We start from the raw sequence: 17,962 nt of genomic DNA on the forward strand, positions 1-17,962 counted from the left end.
TAAGAATTTCCAAAAGAGTCCTTGAATAAGCCTCTGAAATAGGAATTGTTAGAGGATTCACCGAAAAAAATCTGAACGGCGAAAGCATTTCTGGAGGATTTAAGGAGAAAATTATGGATCATTTATTCTGGATTTTTTAGAGAATCCTTGTTAAAAATCTAGATAAATCTTTGATGAAATCCTCGGAGACGTTTTAGATGAATCTTTTGACAACTGAATTCCTTAATTTTCAGAAAGATTCTTTGGAATATCCTTCAGGCAGTTTTCTGAAGAATTCCTTTGAAAATCCTTGAAAGAATTCTTCACGAAGGAATCCTCGAATGAACATCGGAAGGATAAATCCACAGAGAAGTTTCTGTCGACATTATCTGGGATTTTCTGATGCAATTCCTATTTCTTGCGAGATATTCTTGGAAAAAACCTTAGAAAACCTAATAAAACAAATGCTTGGATAAACTACCGGAGACATGTTCTGGACATTTCCTTGAACAAACCTTGAAGATTTTTTTAGGGTTTCCTTTTTAGGATTCCTAGAAGTTCTTGGAAGTGTTCTTGTAGATACTCTAGTAGAAATTTCAGCAGCTTTTCTTCAGAAAATCTTTGTTCGACTTTGCGGGAAATTGTGGGTGTAATTCCTTGAGTTATTTTATTATTGTTCCTCCTGATGAACCACTGTACACTGCACTTTGGCTCATCGGTGGTACTGTTCCAGGATCCCAGTTCTGGTTCCTTGGGCAAAAAGATATTAACAAGCGTGAAGAGAAAAATATTCATCTTTATTGCGTTATGTCGGTAAGAGGTGGTAGTGCTGCTCACTGCTGCATGCTTAAGTTAGTATCAGAGTGCAGCAAGGGATTTGTTCATTTAATTTTGCTCCTCCTCATAGTCCTGCTAAAAACTACCATCATCATGCTCTCCTCCCGATCGCTCGCCTCCGGTTTGGTGCCACCACGTACCGCACCCGCCCATGTCAGAAGACGTAGTTAATCTTTATGAATCCCATCCCTGGAGCAGGTCGTCTTTCGTCGGTTGGTGTACTGTTTCCATACAGCCGGCGGCGGCAGCGGGAGGATGAGGATAGCACTAATTTACAAGATTTCATTTGAGTAAGAAATTGCTAACCGGCTTACCCGAGCTCTTCTTTCCATCATCGCATCATTGGGAGGGAAAACAGACTCCCTGTCCGAGTTGGATTTCTTAGATGCAATTTTCGGATTGAAACCGAAGGAGGATTGGTGGGCAACGAAACCGGATGCCAGGCGGATGAGGCTCGGTCAAGTTGAAAATAAGACTGATTATCGGCTTTTGTCTGAGTAGTGGACTGAAAAAGATCAACTAAAGGTTAAGGCGATCTCAATTTGTAGGAGGAGGTGAAGTTGTGATTATACAAAACACGATTGTTTTTCTTTTAAATTGTGAGTTGCTTGGTTTTAAATTGTGAGATCATTGGTGCGGGTGCATGACGAAACTTCGGTAAAATGCTCAACTCTTTATGTAGTTATAAAAATATGCGTTAAGATTTACATACAAAGTCGAGTCTGATCATCATGTTTGCTATGCTTTATTTTCTTTAAGGTATTGAGAGGACTAGGTGAGATTATTCAAGCATGTTGTCCCTCGCACGAAAAAATCCGGAGAAGAATTTAACTTTCAGTAATCTCAACAACATTCTTATTTTTTGTTCCGAATGAGATGAGAGATACACGTTAGCCCTCTGAACTACTCTGGTCCAATATACTACTTTAGTTCTTTGTTTTATATAGCTCGTTATTCATGCAAAGAAAAAAAAATAGCAAATCATCAGTCCTGTTCATCGAAAGCATACTGTCATTATCAAGTATTGACGACAAAATTATAGTATCGGGAAACCACAACCAACTCAAAAATCATGTGAATGAAATATTGCCTTCTACATGCAAAAGCTACCCAGTTTTGAAAGACAGAACATTGAAGCGTTTCTCTGTAAGCAATGCACACATCACTTCTCGTTCCATGCAATATTGCCTCCCCAGCGCAAGCAGGCTAGGGTTCGCAATGCATTAGACCCTCAATTGTTCGCCATTATTCAATCCACCCAGTCCTAAATGCCTCCTTCGCCACAGCAAAACCGCCCTCACAATTGAGTTTATACAACTTTTAAGAAAGCAATTTAAGTTTCTCGCACAACGTACCATTCTGAAGCCGTCCTTTCGTCCTCGTCCCAGTCTCGCACGTAGGTATCTCGAAGGAGGTCCCTTATTCACTTTCCCATCAGCTCGTCGCAGCGACAGCCACAGCGGAAAACAGCGACACATGCCGGATCACTCAAGTTCAGTTCACTTGTGTTCGGGTGGCGATGGCAAAAATAGCTGGCACACAATCACTAGTATGTTGGTGGGAGTAGCGAGCGGTGGCGGTGGCGGTGACGATGGTGCGAACAACCAAGCCATGAGACGTGGGAAAAAGAATTCCAAGGAAATGCATCATCCCCATGTTCTTGTCACTTACCACCAAGCCAAATGGGACGGAAGAGGCAGTTTTTATTTCGAACAGGGGCAGATTTCAGGACACTGAGCAAGGGTTGAGCTCGACACATTTTCACCACATTTAATAATTGTTCGAACTAATTTTTGCACTACAGTCGAACTGTATTGATTCCTCAAAAACAAGATCAGTCTTTATAAAAAATAAAGTCAGTCAGCTTCTCCCACACCGACTGTTTTATACAAAGCAAATGAAACTGATCTCAAGCACTATACACCTCAAAGTGATATTTTAAGGTGCCTTCAGGATCGATCACTCCTCCTTGGAGCCACCTTACAGAGTTACTTCGGAGGAGGTAGCCGATGCAAAATTACGTTCTCACTTTGGTTGAGCTGTCTCTACTTTTAACCTGTATGCTGCTCCCCATGTCACCTACACTGCATTTTCTGCGCTCTTGTTGTCGCTAAATATGGTGATCTTTTCGGACACTTCAAAAAGCTTCTGTCCCAGATGTCATTCTGTTGTAATTCGAGAGCGAGAACTGGAAGTCCCTTCCCAACGTAACGTTTTGAATCTGCCTTCGCTCTTCCTGTTTAGTAAGGTTTTGATTGGAGTCTGCCAGGGTCGTCGCTATTGTAACACAGTCACGTTCTAGTAGCTGTTGAACATAGTGCTCCTCAAGAAACTCCTGGTCCAAGACAATGATGTTCTTCTGACGAGTCATTTGGATTCCATGGACTTTGTTGGCCAATTCAAAGTCCTTCATCATAGACTTCAGCATCGTTCCAATTTCAATACGATAGTAGACATACGTGTTAAACTTCGACCTTGGATGAAGATGGTCAACTGGTTCCGTAGCTTGAAAGAAGAAACGCCCGTCTAGCAAATAGAGAGTCATGGGATCGATTCCCACCGGAGTACGTAGGTTCCCGAGTTAGTTATGCCCGAGATTCCCCAGGGAGATCATTCTGCAGTTCCTTTAGGTATCTTCTGGGATTTCACCAGGAAGGCCCTTTCGAAAATATCTAGACCATTTTTCAGAGATTTCTTCTGGACTTTCGTCTAATGATCCTCCTGGAGCTCCTTCTGTAAAGTTTTCAGAGTTTTTCCTGCATTCCTCCAGGAGGTCCTTCTGAGACGTCTCAATGAGTTCGCTTTAGGGTTTCTATTTAATTTTCCTCTGAGATTTCTCCTAGAGCTCGTGCTGCAGTTTTTTTGAATTTCTTTTGGGATTGCCCCTGATTTTTTTGCTGTAATTCCTCCTAATGGTCTTCCTGGTGTTTCTCAAGAAGTTCTTTTCAGAACTTCTCCTAATCTATTTGCCTTTCTCGTACATCAAGTGTAGTGGAAAGGCTATACATTCACTTTAATAACGATTTTGCAATAGCAAGCTCAGATGATTCAGTCACATATACAAATCAACTCAGTTCGATGAATCGAGGTGATATCTGTATGTGTGTATGTATGTCTGTGTGCAAAAAAAGTTCACTTTTTTAAGGAGGAAGTAATCGGCTGATTTAAGGGATTTTAGCATAAAGCTAACCGGAATTTTACCGCATTGTTTGCTATTAAAAATGCACTAGATCGGTCTAGGCATTTTGGAGTTATGGCCATTTTAGTGATCCGGAACAACACCTACGGAACTGGCCATATGTAAAACTGAACCAAACCCTATCATGTGACATATCAAACAGCGACAATTTTCTGTAATCTTCAGCATGGTTGACGAAATTTGGGCGGAGGTTATTAAAAAATCCATAATGTCGGCCCAAAACCCAAAATAGTGGCCCACAGTTCAAAATGGTGGCTGTATTGAGTTTTAGGCTCTAAAACCATGCAATATAAGTAAATTTGGTATGGGAAGGATGTCCGAGGTCCAATAATGGCGATCAACACTTGCAATATGGCGAATTTAAATCCAAAATAGCGGCAAAAAGTCAAGATAATGGCTGTTTCATAAAGTTTTAAATTCTGAATCCATATTATATGGGTATTTGGTATAAAGAAAATATCCGGAGTCTGAGGCTAGTGTCCTAAATTCAAGATGGTGGCCTAAAATGAAGATTGTAGCTGTTTTATTAAGATTACACAGCGCAACATTTTTTTGTCTCAAGAGCAAACTTATGTGTCTCCTAAGGATTTTGGGCCGCTGAATCCGAATCCGGGCTCAGCTTTGCTCTAACACGTCACAATTTTGAGCTATACCTCAGTTTATAGGGCAAAATCTGTGATTTTGGGCTTTTTTGACTGCAAGTTATTAAGCATGGAAATATTTTTTTTGATCAATCAAAAGGTTAATTGGTCAATTAACATCTAAATTAACGACGCATGCAAAATATTTCGTTTTACCTAATCAAATTTGATAGATTTAAGCATTTTATGTTAGTATGAAAACTTGCATGCAACTTTTGGAGGGTGACTTGTATGGGAAATATCGTACCTAACATAAACCGCTTAATACTATCAAATTCGATATGGTAAAACGAAATATTTTGCATGAGTCGTTAACTTAGATGTTAATAGACCAATTAACCTTTTGATTGATTAAAAAAAATATCTCCATGCTTAATAACTTGCAGTCAAAAAAGCCCAAAATCGCATATTTTGCCCTATAAATTGAGGTATAGCTCAAAATTGTGACGTGTAGGAGCAAATCTGAGCCCAGATTCGGATTCAGCGGCCCAAAATCTGTCAGAGACACATAAGTTTGCTCTTGAGACAGACCAAAAGGTAATTTTTGTTACGCTGTGTTATGATCTGAAACCATGGTATATTTGGTATGAGGAAGATGTACGGAGTACAAAAATGGCGATGAGAATATACAATCTGGCAGTTCAATCCAAATCAAGATGATGGCTTTTTAGTGGAATAAGGCGCTTAAATCGTACAAATGGGTGTATTTGGCTTAGAGAAAATGATTGGAGTCTAAAAATAGCAGGATTAAATCCGAAATGGCGGCCCAAAATTCAAGATGGCGTCAATATTATGAAGTTTTAGGTTCTTAAACCATACTATATGAGTATATTTGGTACAAGAAATATGTCCAGAATATTACAAGATGACAGTTTATATCCTAAAATAAGGAGGCCCACGCTTCTCAGAATAACATAAAATTCTTAAAATGTCAAGTCCTACCTTACAAATCAGTAGTTTTGGACTCCCAGAAGCTCCGTTCAACGAGCTTGAACTCAGCACGGGCATAAGCGTAACTAGGTCATAGGTCTAGGGAGGGAAGACACAACACCTCTGGTATTCTTAAGTAATCAACATTGTCGAAGACTGCAAAACGATCATTATTGAAGTTATTCCTTTATATGCACTAGAATAACAACAATAAGGCACCAGTTGTGCTGTTCCAATCGATGCAATTTAAGAAAAACTTATTGTTTATGCCATGCATGTCGTTTAATAGGACATTTCTAGGTGCCAGGGATGATATTGTAAAATGTCGAACAAAACAGAGGCCAGTTTAAGGGAATGATTTCTTTTGCCATGAAATGGATTGTTGCTAAACGGATATCAACTAGTTTTGTTGAAATGATTTTTCGAAGGCACGAGAAAGGTACCATCATCGCTAGGTGGATTTATTTGTAGTTTTCCACTTGTAGTCGTGGTGGAGCTCTTCTATTCCCCATAGGGAATCCCTGTAGACGATACATCTTAAATTTCAGATGAACTTTCTTCTGGTATTTTACTTGGAACTCAGGGCTACATTTTTTGATCGTGTGACATTCATTTTCGGCTGAAATACAGGCACTGAGACTGATAGTTAGCATGCCTATTTGAACTTCTCCTCGCAATTTTTAGGTTTTCCTTCTGAGATTCCTCCAGGTATTTTTCTGGGATTCCTACAAAAGTTTGTAACGAATAAATTGGAACCCTACAATTGTCAAAGTAACAAAAAATTGTTAAAATTTAAACACAGTTTTGGTTTGGTTTTTAGATAATGATTTGTCAGGTCGTTACCATTGGTCAATGTTCTATATCGATACGTCCAATTCAACATTGTAGTTCAATATGATTAATTCGCCTCCAAACGTCATCACCCCACCGCAAAATCGCTAGCGTGGAACGATCGACGCGCCATCATTTTTCTAATGTACACTATCCACTATTCGAAAGATGGTGGCGCGTCGATAGTTGCAGTTTATCGTTTGACCGTCAGTATGCTAATCTAATAGAATTACCCGCAACACTGAATGCAAACAGGAGTAACTAATATGTCACCAGAACATTTGTAGGGTTTCACGTACAACATTGTATGCAAGCTCCCATTAGATCACGATGGGCATTATTGGAAATGCCATGTTGTACGACATCAATCCGTCAATGCCGGATTGTTATTGTTTTGATGTAATCTGGTCGTGGCGATTGCCTCACGATAAGTACGTGATAATTTAACAAAAATGAACTCTACAAATGCTCATTTTAACTCCCGCATCAAGCCCCACGTTTGGGAACTTAGATACGAAAAATAAAATGGAACATTACAAATGCACTAAACATAAACATGCATCACATAACATCAATTGTGCCCATTTATGTAAATATATTACGTTGTCCTATCCCAGGATGTCGAGGTTGCATTATTGTTCTTGACCCATCAGTCAATCCTGTAATCGTATTTCTTCTGGTGGATTGCCTTTTTGTTTGCAGCGTTGGTTGCTTACATAGCTTGAATTTAGTCTAGGAGTTTCTAATCCTAAGGGACATCTTGATTCAGGCAACAACATATGACCGTCTGTCGTTTGATGTCCATGTTAGAAGGCGACCTGCGTATTGTATACTGGATCGCTGCCCGACATGGCTGAAGCGTTACAAATGCGCATTAAAGTTAAGGGACAGATGTACAAACCACAGTATAACATACTAAATAAACAGACAAAATGTTCATAACAATTTACAAACGTAACAAGTTCCCTCTCTGATTTTTTGAGTTCAACTGGAATCACTCAAGGATTTTCTTCGACTCTTAGAGATCCATCAGAAATCTCTCTATTGGGTACTTTTAGCATTATCCACATTTTGCTTCTGGGATGTTATTCAGGAATTCCTTCTGAGATTTTTAGGTATATTTCTTATGGAATGCCTCCAAAAATAGTAAATTCGAGATTTCCTATTAGCTGATCCCCGCGATTTCTAATATTCTGCAATTCTTCTATAATATTTTTTCTGAGGTTTTGCCAGAAGGTTCTTTTGAAAAAAATTTAGGCATTATTTCAGGGGACTGGACTTTTTCTCCTGAAGCTCCTACTGAAAATTTTCCGAAGATTAATTGTAGGATTCCTCCAGAAGGCCCTTTTAAGATTTCTCAAAAAGTCCATTATAGGATTTTTACTGAATTTTCTTCCGAGATCACTTTGGGTTCTACCCACTGGCGTAGCCACGGGGGGGGTTTTAGGGTTAAAACCCCCCCCAGAGCCAAAATTTCTGGAACAAATTTCCAGTATAAACCGCTTTGTGGCGAAAAAAAAATTTCGGCTGCGCCGCTATTTTCAACCTACGACTCAAATTGACTGTATATATTTACGAAATGTGAGTGTCGAATAAAAAAAGCTATTATTGAACATCGAAAACCCCTCCCAGAGCAAATTTCTGGCTACGCTAGTGGTTCTACCTGAAGATCCTTCAATGATTCAAAATGAAATTTCTTGAGCAAAACTAGAAGGCATGACTGAAGGAATTTCATAAGCATCCTAGAAGGAATTTCTTGTTGAATCTCAGGATAAAAAACTCCTTTAAAACAGATACTGAAATGGAATTTCTTGAGTAATCCCAAAGGAAATTTTTAAAGGAGTCTCAGAATCCCAGAGGAAGTTCTTGAAAACATCCTAGAATGCAAAGCACAATATCCCAGAAAGAACTACTTGACGAGTTTCAGAAGGACCATGAGGCTTTTCAACCCAGAATAAACATATGGAGCAATACCAGAAGTAATTTCTGGAAAATCATTCCAATCTATACTGCTGTACGCCAGTGAAACCTGGTGTGTATCAGTGGAAAACACTCAACGGCTGCAGGTTTTCATCAACAGATTCTTGCGGTATGTAATTCGTGCATGGTGGCCTGTGAATTGGATCTTTAATGTGCAACTCCATCGTCGTTGTCATCAAAAGCCGATAATGGCGACACAAATGAGGAAGGGTGTTTCATCAAACTCATTGGATAAATATTTGTAATTTATAGAAATGCAACTTGAACTACTTACTGTTTGGAGAACTTTTCAACAGCTGAAAATAATAAAAGGGACCATAACCCCTTCTTCTTTACATCACTTACACCTCTGAAAGCTAGAGAAAATCAACGACCTTATTCTTTGGAAATCTAAATTGTCGAGGAAAAACACCCTCCGGCCACCGCAGGCAGTAGCAGCAGCAAGCAGCTCGACGTCTCGGAAAATTGATAGCGAAAATGATGTGAATTTTCCGGGAGCTAAAAGCTTTCCGCTGTTGAAAGATTTCGATTGCTTCATGCCGCCTCGCAGAACCTCGACAGAATTGTGTGCCTAGAGTAGAAGGTTCCAATTGACATGAAATTGGTCCGATGGGATGCCATCATTTGTGGCAATCGTACAACGTGGTGCGTGGGACGGGACGGGGGTGGTGTGGGAACAATCAATTAGCTGCTGTCACTTTTTCGCACCCACCCTCCACCACGCCCTGTCTGTTCTCAGTCAATCAGAGAGGGTGTCAGTGAAGTCGGATGTGAATGAAGTCTCGAAACCCAGGCTGGCAGCAAAGTGAGTGAGTGCGCAATTGACAATTATCGCTTCCGACTTCTCTGAAGGAGGCGTGGGGAGGCTCGGCGCGACGTACCTAGTCGTTTCTCGCGAAACCAAGGTGCGAGTTGCATAACGCGGAGGGAGTAGGGGGGCCAACGAAACGACACGATGTCTTAATTATTAAAATCAAAGCTGTGCTCTCCGGTCCTGACTGGCACCAGAGTGCGCGCTGTGATTTAATTGGAATTTTATTAGTGTAATTGAATTTGCAATGCCCGCCAGGGGAGCTGCTATGTCTGACGGTAGGCTTCCGGAAAATTAAGGAAAACTGAGAAGAGGGAACGATCTCTGGCGATGATGAAGCTTCGCGCGACGGTGTAAGTGGTTCTCACCAACTGATTTGTGGAAAAAGTTCGCTTGAAAGTTGTTTCAGTGAAACAATCAGGGCAGCGGTGCTTTATTCGCGGCAACTGGGAATTAGGTTTTTATGAATGGATCTTTTTAAACAAATATGGTTGTAGAGATTTGCCAGATTTCTGGTTGATTTCCTGATCAATTCTACATATCTGTGGAATCCTTAAACATTATTTATGAACATTTTTAATTTTTCCGAAGATTTCTGATTTTTTTACCAATATTTAGCGTGGAGCGGATCTGGTGTGATAGTTAGAACACTTGACTATCACGCCGAGGACCTGGGATCGAATCCCACTCCCGACAAACTCGCAAAATGTGAGTTCATCATTCGGAAGGGAAGTAAATCGTGGGTCCCGAGATGAACTAGCCTAGGGCTAAAAATCTCGTTAATACAGATACAAAAAAAAAATATTTAGCGAATTATTGTATACTTCAACCTTTTTTTACAACTATATTAGAAGAGATCTAGATAGAAATGCTGGTTCCATAGATAACAAGTACTAAATGCACTCAGGCATCTCTACATAAAGCCTTATGAGGGAGTAAGAAAAATAAAAAATAACTCTCTTGGTGGATCAACTGACTACAATATTTTAACAGCTTCGCAGTTATTCATTCATTTATTTAGTACTAGCTGTCCCGGCAAACTTTGTCTTGCCATCTTGTGGTGGTTTGACAACTGTTGAGCTCAAAATAGCACCGCACTCTAGATTAGTTTCATTTCGATCGTGTTGATTTCCTTCCCATCTCATAAAAAATCAGTACTTCATAAATTTTATTACTTTTCTAGTTGATTTTCGTAACTTTTTTTACTTATAAACACAGCCACCATAAATACGAATCAAACCATGCAAGAGCCATCCCGATCGGTTCAGCCGTGCTTGAGTTTTGTTGCATCAAAGAGACTCCCAACTCATTTATATATATATAGATTACATCAAATTCGAGATAAAACTGAATCAACAATATTTCTCCATAATACACGGTTCGTGGCTGCCGCTCTCCATCCTCGGTCGCGCCCAATGCTCGCCAAGTCACGCTCCACCTTGTCCGCCCATCGTACTCTCTGCGCTCCACGCCTTCTTGTGCCAACCGGATCAGTTGCAAACACCAGCTTTGCAGGGTTGTTGTCCGGCATTCATGCAACATGCCCTGCCCACCGTATCCTTCCGGCTTTGGCCACCTTCTGGATGCTGGGTTCGCCGTAAAGTGCAGCGAGCTCGTGGTTATTTCTTCTCCGCCACACACCGTTCTCCTGCACACCGCCGAAGATCGTTCTTAGCACGCGTCGCTCGAAAACTCCGAGTGCTTGCAGGCAGTGCTGAAAAATTCATTTCGTCATATCCAAATTCAATCACCTACAGCTCATTTTAGAAGTTGAACCTGAGAATATGGTATATGGAAAACTTGTGCGGCTAGACCAGTTCTGCAAGAAAGTCACGGAAAAACCACTATTTTTCAAATATATACTGTAAATGTCACGGACTACCTTCGAAAAATGCGAATGATATTCACGGTGAATATCATTTGGCATTTTTCAAATGTAGTCCGTGACATTTACATTATATATTTGAAAAATAGCGGTTTTCCGTGACTTTCTTACTCAACTGGTCTAGCCGCACAAGTTTTTCATATACTATATTCTCAGGTTCAGCTTTTAAAATGAGCTTTAGGTGATTGAATTTGGATATGACGAAATGAATTTTTCAGCACTGCTTGCAGGTCCTCCTCGAGCATGGTCCATGTCTCGTGCCCGTAGAGGATTACCGGTCTTATTAGCGTTTTGTACATGGTGCATTTGGTGCGTGGGTGAATCTTTTTCGACTGCAGTTTCTTCTGGAGCCCGTAGTAGGCCCGACTTCCGCTGATGATGCGCCTCCGAATTTCACGGCTCACGTTGTTGTCAGCCGTCAGTAAGGATCCGAGGTAGACGAATTCCCCCACCACCTCGAAAGTATCCCCGTCTATCGTAACATTACTACCCAGACGGATCCTTTGTTTTTGAAGCATTTACCTCCAGTCCGACCTTTGCTGCTTCGCGTTTCAGGCGGATGTACAGCTCTGCCACCGTTCTAAATGTTCTGGCAATAATGTCCATGTCGTCCGCAAAGCACACATATTGTCCGGATTTTGTGAAAATCGTTCCCCGGCTGTTGAGCCTGGCTCGTCGCATCACACCTTCCAGAGCGATGTTGAAGAGTAGGCATGAGAGTCCATCACCTTGTCATAGTCCCCGGCGAGATTCGAATGAACTAGATAGTTCACCCGAAACCCTTACGCAGTTTTGCACACCGTCCATCGTCAGCTTCGTAGTCTTTGATACGAAAAATGAGGTTTATCATTTGCCCGACGTTTCGGCGCTGAGGTTTTGTATCCTCTTCAGGGGTACAAAAATGTAATATATATAATAACTCGAGAACTGGATACAAAGTGTGGTCCGGATTACTTAAACTAATCATTCGTTTTATGTTTCTCACATTTTGCGAGTTTGTCGGGAGTGGGATTCGATCCCACACAGATCGAAAAAAGAGTGTAAAATTCTGTGACATATGATGCACATAATTGGAGCGTGGGATATCATAGAAGTTTACATGACATATCATGTAAAGTTCATGAAATATCATGTAAACTTCCATTATATGTCATGTAATTCAGCATGACTCTGAGATTTTACATGACATATAACACAAATTTACATGATATAACATGTAAACCATCATAACATTAAGTTTACATGAGTAAAATAAAGTTTACATGACGTGTAAATCTCATTATTTTTATCTGTGCAGGTCCTCGGCGTGATAGTGAAGTGTTCTAACCATCACGCCAGGTCCACACTACATTTTCAAAAAATCATCAGAAATCCAATATGAAAGTTTTTATAATAAAACGATTTAGCATATTCTAATATATATCTAACAAACTTTAAGGAGTAGGTGATACATCGCTTTGACAGCTAACAATAATAATCAAGTAATTTCGAGTTACTTAAGCCATATGTTAAGAAAACTGTTTCGCAGTTCGGCTGGCTAGTCCGTTAACTCGACTAAAAGAAATTTATTGTTAGAATCATCATCAATTCATGTGTTTGTTAACTTACAAATTAGTTTTCCTTATTAGAAGGTACGATACGAGTTCAGTTTGCCCTTGCCCTTGCAAATTGTGAGGTTACCTATATGGATAATTTTAGTTCATCTAAGTAATATAATTTTCAATATTGTATGACATACGCTTACTATGGCGGTAACGTAGCGATAAATAACAAATTCCGCAGGTATGGAAACAATCCGTATGGCTAGAAAAATAGGCTAATAAACATGTTTATAAACTGTTAGTTCAATTTAGTTGCTTTGAAATTCACTAGGATACAATCCAATACAATAATTTACACGAACCTATAAATAGTGAATTCAACTGTAATAACAAATAGTTTTTAACTAAATTATCAATTCACTTGATTTTATATCTTTTTATAAACGATAATCTTCAACAATTTCATTAGTTCAACACGTTGTTGTAGCATGTAGTTTGTTGTTGATTTCGAAGTAGTTATATCATTGTCAAGCTGGCACATCTACCTACATTGTTTTCTCCGGATAGCCATAGACAACGTGACTCTATTGAGCGAGGTGATTTCTCAAAAGGTCTCTCGCTATAAATCCGCAACACCATACGTTTGTGTTTCCTAGTGAATAGCATTGCTAACGTATTTAGGTACCAGCATATTGGACAAGCAGATCATACAGTTACTAATCACGTAATATGAGATGATCGAGTTTATTCAATTTTACGTACTAATCTGTTTTTTTTTTTTGTTTTCGCACATCTGAATCTTAGATATCCTTCAGACTTACACACAGTAACAACCGTTTCTGAAATTTCAAACATCCAACAAATCCCTGTCACTGCCGGGCACTAATCCGCTATCATGTGGCTCGTAAATTTACACGTATGTCACGATTTCTCCCACTCTGGCGACGTGTGATGCAAATTTCACCAAAGAACATCTGTCTCTGTCACCGTCAATCTTCACTAGCAGCGCAAACACACACAATGTTTCATAACAAGTATTGCTTCCAGCTAGTGACAGCTTCAGCAGCAACCATTCTCCGTGTCAGCTCGCTCGTTCCTAAACTATCACCTCGGTCGGTCGTCGTTTCCGCTCCCACCATCGCCAACCCATGAAGCGGGAAAATTAATTACATTTCATATATCTTCCAACTTTCTAAAAACCGGTTGTGTAATAACACACTACCTATTTCCATACTACTGGATGTATCTCCCGAACGCTCTGTCAGTTGCTACTGAAAGCTCAAATTGCATGCATTCGGGCGTGAACAAATTTTTTATCGCACTACTGTTCCCACAGATGGCAGCACCACACGGGCAGCTGTCACCATCGGCGCTCCGGAGCAGTTGTCTGCCTCGTTGTCATCATGATGATTCGACAGAGGAGGAAAAACTTTTTCATCGTGTTTGCTGCTGCAACATGGCCACCACGTCATTTGGGGGAAATTAAATGCTACAGTTTTTTCCTCTGCTGCTGCTGCTGCTTCATAGAAAAGAAGTGGGTGGTAGGGGAATCTTTCGACGACTTTGGTAGTTAAAATTTTAAAAGCAGGAAAACGGCGCAATGTATAATGAGAGCACTTGGGAGGTAGACGCCAGGTTCGTTACATAGTATGAAGCTGTATTTCGTTGACGATAAAAAAAATGGTGATTTGCATGTTTACGATAATGGGATTAGGGATATGTAGAAAACCTGGCAAAAATGGGTCATTTGGATTTAATTAAGCCAACTGACAATGTAACGCTCATTGTTATGTAAATGAATAAGAAGGCGAGATGCTGTATACACTTACTTCACATTGTATTTATGTAGATGTTCTTTCTATAATCTTTGTCATCTATGAAAATACATGACTTTTCTTTACATTAATATCATGTATGAATCACTCCAAAGGTAAGATATTTACATTCTTATGGTTTTCTTGTTTGCCCTTGTTCATCAAAGCTTGCCCTAGTTATAAGAAGCACCGTTTGTTACTGAGTTCAATTGAGCTAGCTTAACTATATTCATAGAAGCCACCACTGTTTCCTCAACAAATTATGTTAACTATTTACGATTTCAAAAAATCTAACAGTTGCTTTCATGTAGGTTAACTATTTGTTTCGAACGTTCTTTGAGCTATCATCTATATTATTCAATATTTGGCCTGAATCCTAGCTAAATTTGTCAATTCATAAACACATTACACATAGATTCCAATGTAGAACACCAATACTAGAACATTATCCCAAATGCAATCGCTTTTTGAGCCGCAGCTTTCACTACCACAAAAACCACCACCACGATCACCATTTAATTCCTCCACCATGAGTTACAATCACAAGAAAAAATAAAAATATCAACTTATAGCCTCACTAGTTTCACTCTTAACCGTTTGTTAACAAACTTGAACTTTCCATTTCTTTCTACCGAAAATATCTACCGAAATACTAATGAATCTCTTTTCTTCTCTTCTCTTCCTTCTCTTCTTCTGTGATCCGATTTTCCATCCCTATTTCTGTTTTGATGTTAATCTTTTTCATTTTTATTTCTGATTTTCCTTAATCTACTGGTGTTGTTACACTCTCGGTATTACCGCAACGCCGTCTTTCTCCTCTGAATCCACACACCCCACACACTTACACACACACCACCGTACAAACTCTCAAACAACTTCGAACGCGGCCCGACTTATCCACCACGTGTGCTGCTGTCGTTGTGATATGTTGCTGTTGCTGTTATCGCCACCGTGTCAACATCTATGTGTGTGCGTGTGATTCCGTCGTTCCCGATTCTCTCCCTACAACACACCACTACTCACCCCTTTACACAATATGTTCAATGGTTTCGCTCCCTTTCCTCATTCCTTTTGTTCGATGTTCGTTTCCTCTTTCTCCTTGTTATCGTTTTTTATTCGATTTTCCGTTCCATTTTGATTTCGATTTCCTTTTTTTTTTGTGAATCTTGTTTCGTTTTCTAGGAGCTGCCGGAGGTAAGTGCACTAGTAATACACGTTTCGCAAGGTGTGTACGCTGTACTTTGCCTTGTGTGGTCGTACTCTTCTCTCCTTTTCTGGTTCTCGCTCTCAACTCCCTTTCTAATCGATGAAATCAAACTGTGTAAATGTGTTGTTTGTCTTTAGTCTTGTTTGGAATGAGCGATCACCCTTGTTTTAGATGTTTATATCTACCACCGTTAACAAATGATGACAGTCGACGCCGAACACAACGGCAGAGGAATCAGCCACGAATGTTCTGGGGCTTGTCTTTGATTCTACTACATAATGTTGACTACAAACTTTATATGTTTGGCTTAATCGAGCGGTAACAAACTGATAGCGGCAAGGAGAATCGCAAAACCAGAAACAAACGATCAAGTTTTTTGCATCCATCGTCAAAACGTAATTCAAGAACTAACTTATTTGTAAACTCCACTTCTGAAGCAGTTCTTCAACTAAAGTAGAAGATTTAAACACTGCGTCAACTATTTACTGCAATTGTAGTAATAGAAAGTCAAAATCAAATTCAGATATAGCTATCACGGACATAACTGAAATTTCCAGTAAGTTCATAAGTAGAAATTTAATCTTGCTTGCCAGCACCCACATGCACATCCACTATCAGTTGTTCCAAGCATGTGCTATTGTCGGTCCAGAATTTTCTCAGAAAAACAGAAGATCACGCCGAGAGACTAAACGTTGTGTCGCCATTATACTTGACTCCGTGCTCAAAGGCACCACCTGCAATTGGATCGCTTTGGTGGTCAAGCAAATAAAAATTGCCACCACCTTTGAATTTTTGGTGCAGTTTAAGGGCGAACGGGACGGTCGAGAAAATTTCCGCCATTGCTCTGCTGCTACTAAGATGGTAACCTAAAGAACAATCACTCATTTAAATAACATTTCAATAACATTTTAATTCCACATTTGATTGAATAACAGTTTAACATTATTTCATCACAGCTTGTAATCAGGCGTTGTTCATACAAAATTGGAGAAGTTATTCAGCCATCTTTTCTCCAAGCGCGATACAGGATTAACAGTCGGAAGTAATCTGTGTTATATCAGCCTCATATTGAACTTGTATTCAGCTATGAGAACCTGCTGAAACTAAAACAAATTGAAGTCCAATCATTGTCTCACAAACTCTTCTAAAAATTTCTCAACTTGGGATTTGAACTCGTGATCTCCCAATCACTCGTCACAAGCCTTGCCGTCTACGCCATTCTGGAATTGTAAAGTTGCTCGCTGTGAGCGAAACATCTTCACAAAGCTGTGAAAAATCAATATTCTGATTTATAAAAGGTTGGAAATATATACCAAAAAAAAAGATGTGAACTACAACTTTGAAATTGCTACGATAATTAGCAAATATTTCAAATATTTTGCATTGGTGTGCAACAAATTAATACATGATTATTAATGAGGAACCGCTTAATTATCATCATTTTGACCGAAAGTGATAGTCGAACAAGTAAATCATAAATCCATTTATATAGCTTACTGCTAAACTTTTATTGAACCTATCCACAATAGCTGAAGTATTGAACATCAAAAGCATTTGTTCAATTTATGTAAACCACAATAATCAGCTTTCGGAAACTGTGGAACATAAGCTTTTTAACGCGTAGAAAAAAGCTCTTCTTCAGCTTATATTAAAGCTAGTAAGGGCAAATCTAACAAACAAAAATGGCTGACGTTTGTTAAGCTTGTAATTAAATTGCTGTTCACGATCGTGCCCAGTGTTGCATTTTGGCTTATTTACAATGTAAATAGCATTATTTCAGCATTTGGATTTGTTCTGCTGAGAATGTTATAAACCAGCAATAATTCTACATGCATGCTTATTAATAACTTTGAATTGTTCTTAGGGAATCTCAGATTCTACTTCATATTTTGCAACAAAAACCTATCATTGTGTGCACTTGCAGTGCATATGATGATTGTTTTTCAGCACCTTCAGTGCGATAGAAATCGAGATTACCATCTTCAAAATCGCGAGACAAATCGTTAAAAAGAGGCCACCTAACGTCGAAATCACGGACTGATTGGTGGCTCACTAGATTCTTCTCGTGATTCTGAACAACTTTACCGAAGTCGATTCTTTCCTATCTATTTTGGATACCAAGATAGAGATTTGAATTTTACTTGACAACTAGTGTCATCCTGTGCCATCTAGTGGCAAAATTACCAATTGATTACTGATTGATTAATGTCCTGAAGAACTTTTCCGACGACGAGAGTGTGAAACTTGGATTCCTACAACCAAGCAGGCTTCCCCGGAAGATGACTTTTCAGTCCACTTTTGACGTTA

General features: G+C 39.5%; 1 protein-coding gene across 7 annotated transcripts in view; it reads left to right on the forward strand.

The window, feature by feature from the left end:
- The window catches only part of LOC109430375 (complexin), a 596,174-nt gene that overhangs the window by 350,144 nt on the left and 228,068 nt on the right, over positions 1-17,962 (forward strand). For 3 of the 7 annotated variants that reach the window (XM_062846307.1, XM_062846309.1, XM_019706433.3), the window contains exon 2: positions 15,631-15,642. The exons of the other annotated variants lie outside the window; for them this stretch is intronic. In XM_062846307.1, the coding sequence (XP_062702291.1) occupies positions 15,631-15,642 (12 nt within the window). The remainder of the gene's footprint in view (positions 1-15,630; positions 15,643-17,962) is intronic. 7 annotated transcript variants of the gene reach the window in all.

Source organism: Aedes albopictus, chromosome 1 (assembly GCF_035046485.1).
Source record: "Aedes albopictus strain Foshan chromosome 1, AalbF5, whole genome shotgun sequence".
NCBI classification, from domain to species: Eukaryota; Metazoa; Arthropoda; class Insecta; order Diptera; family Culicidae; genus Aedes; species Aedes albopictus.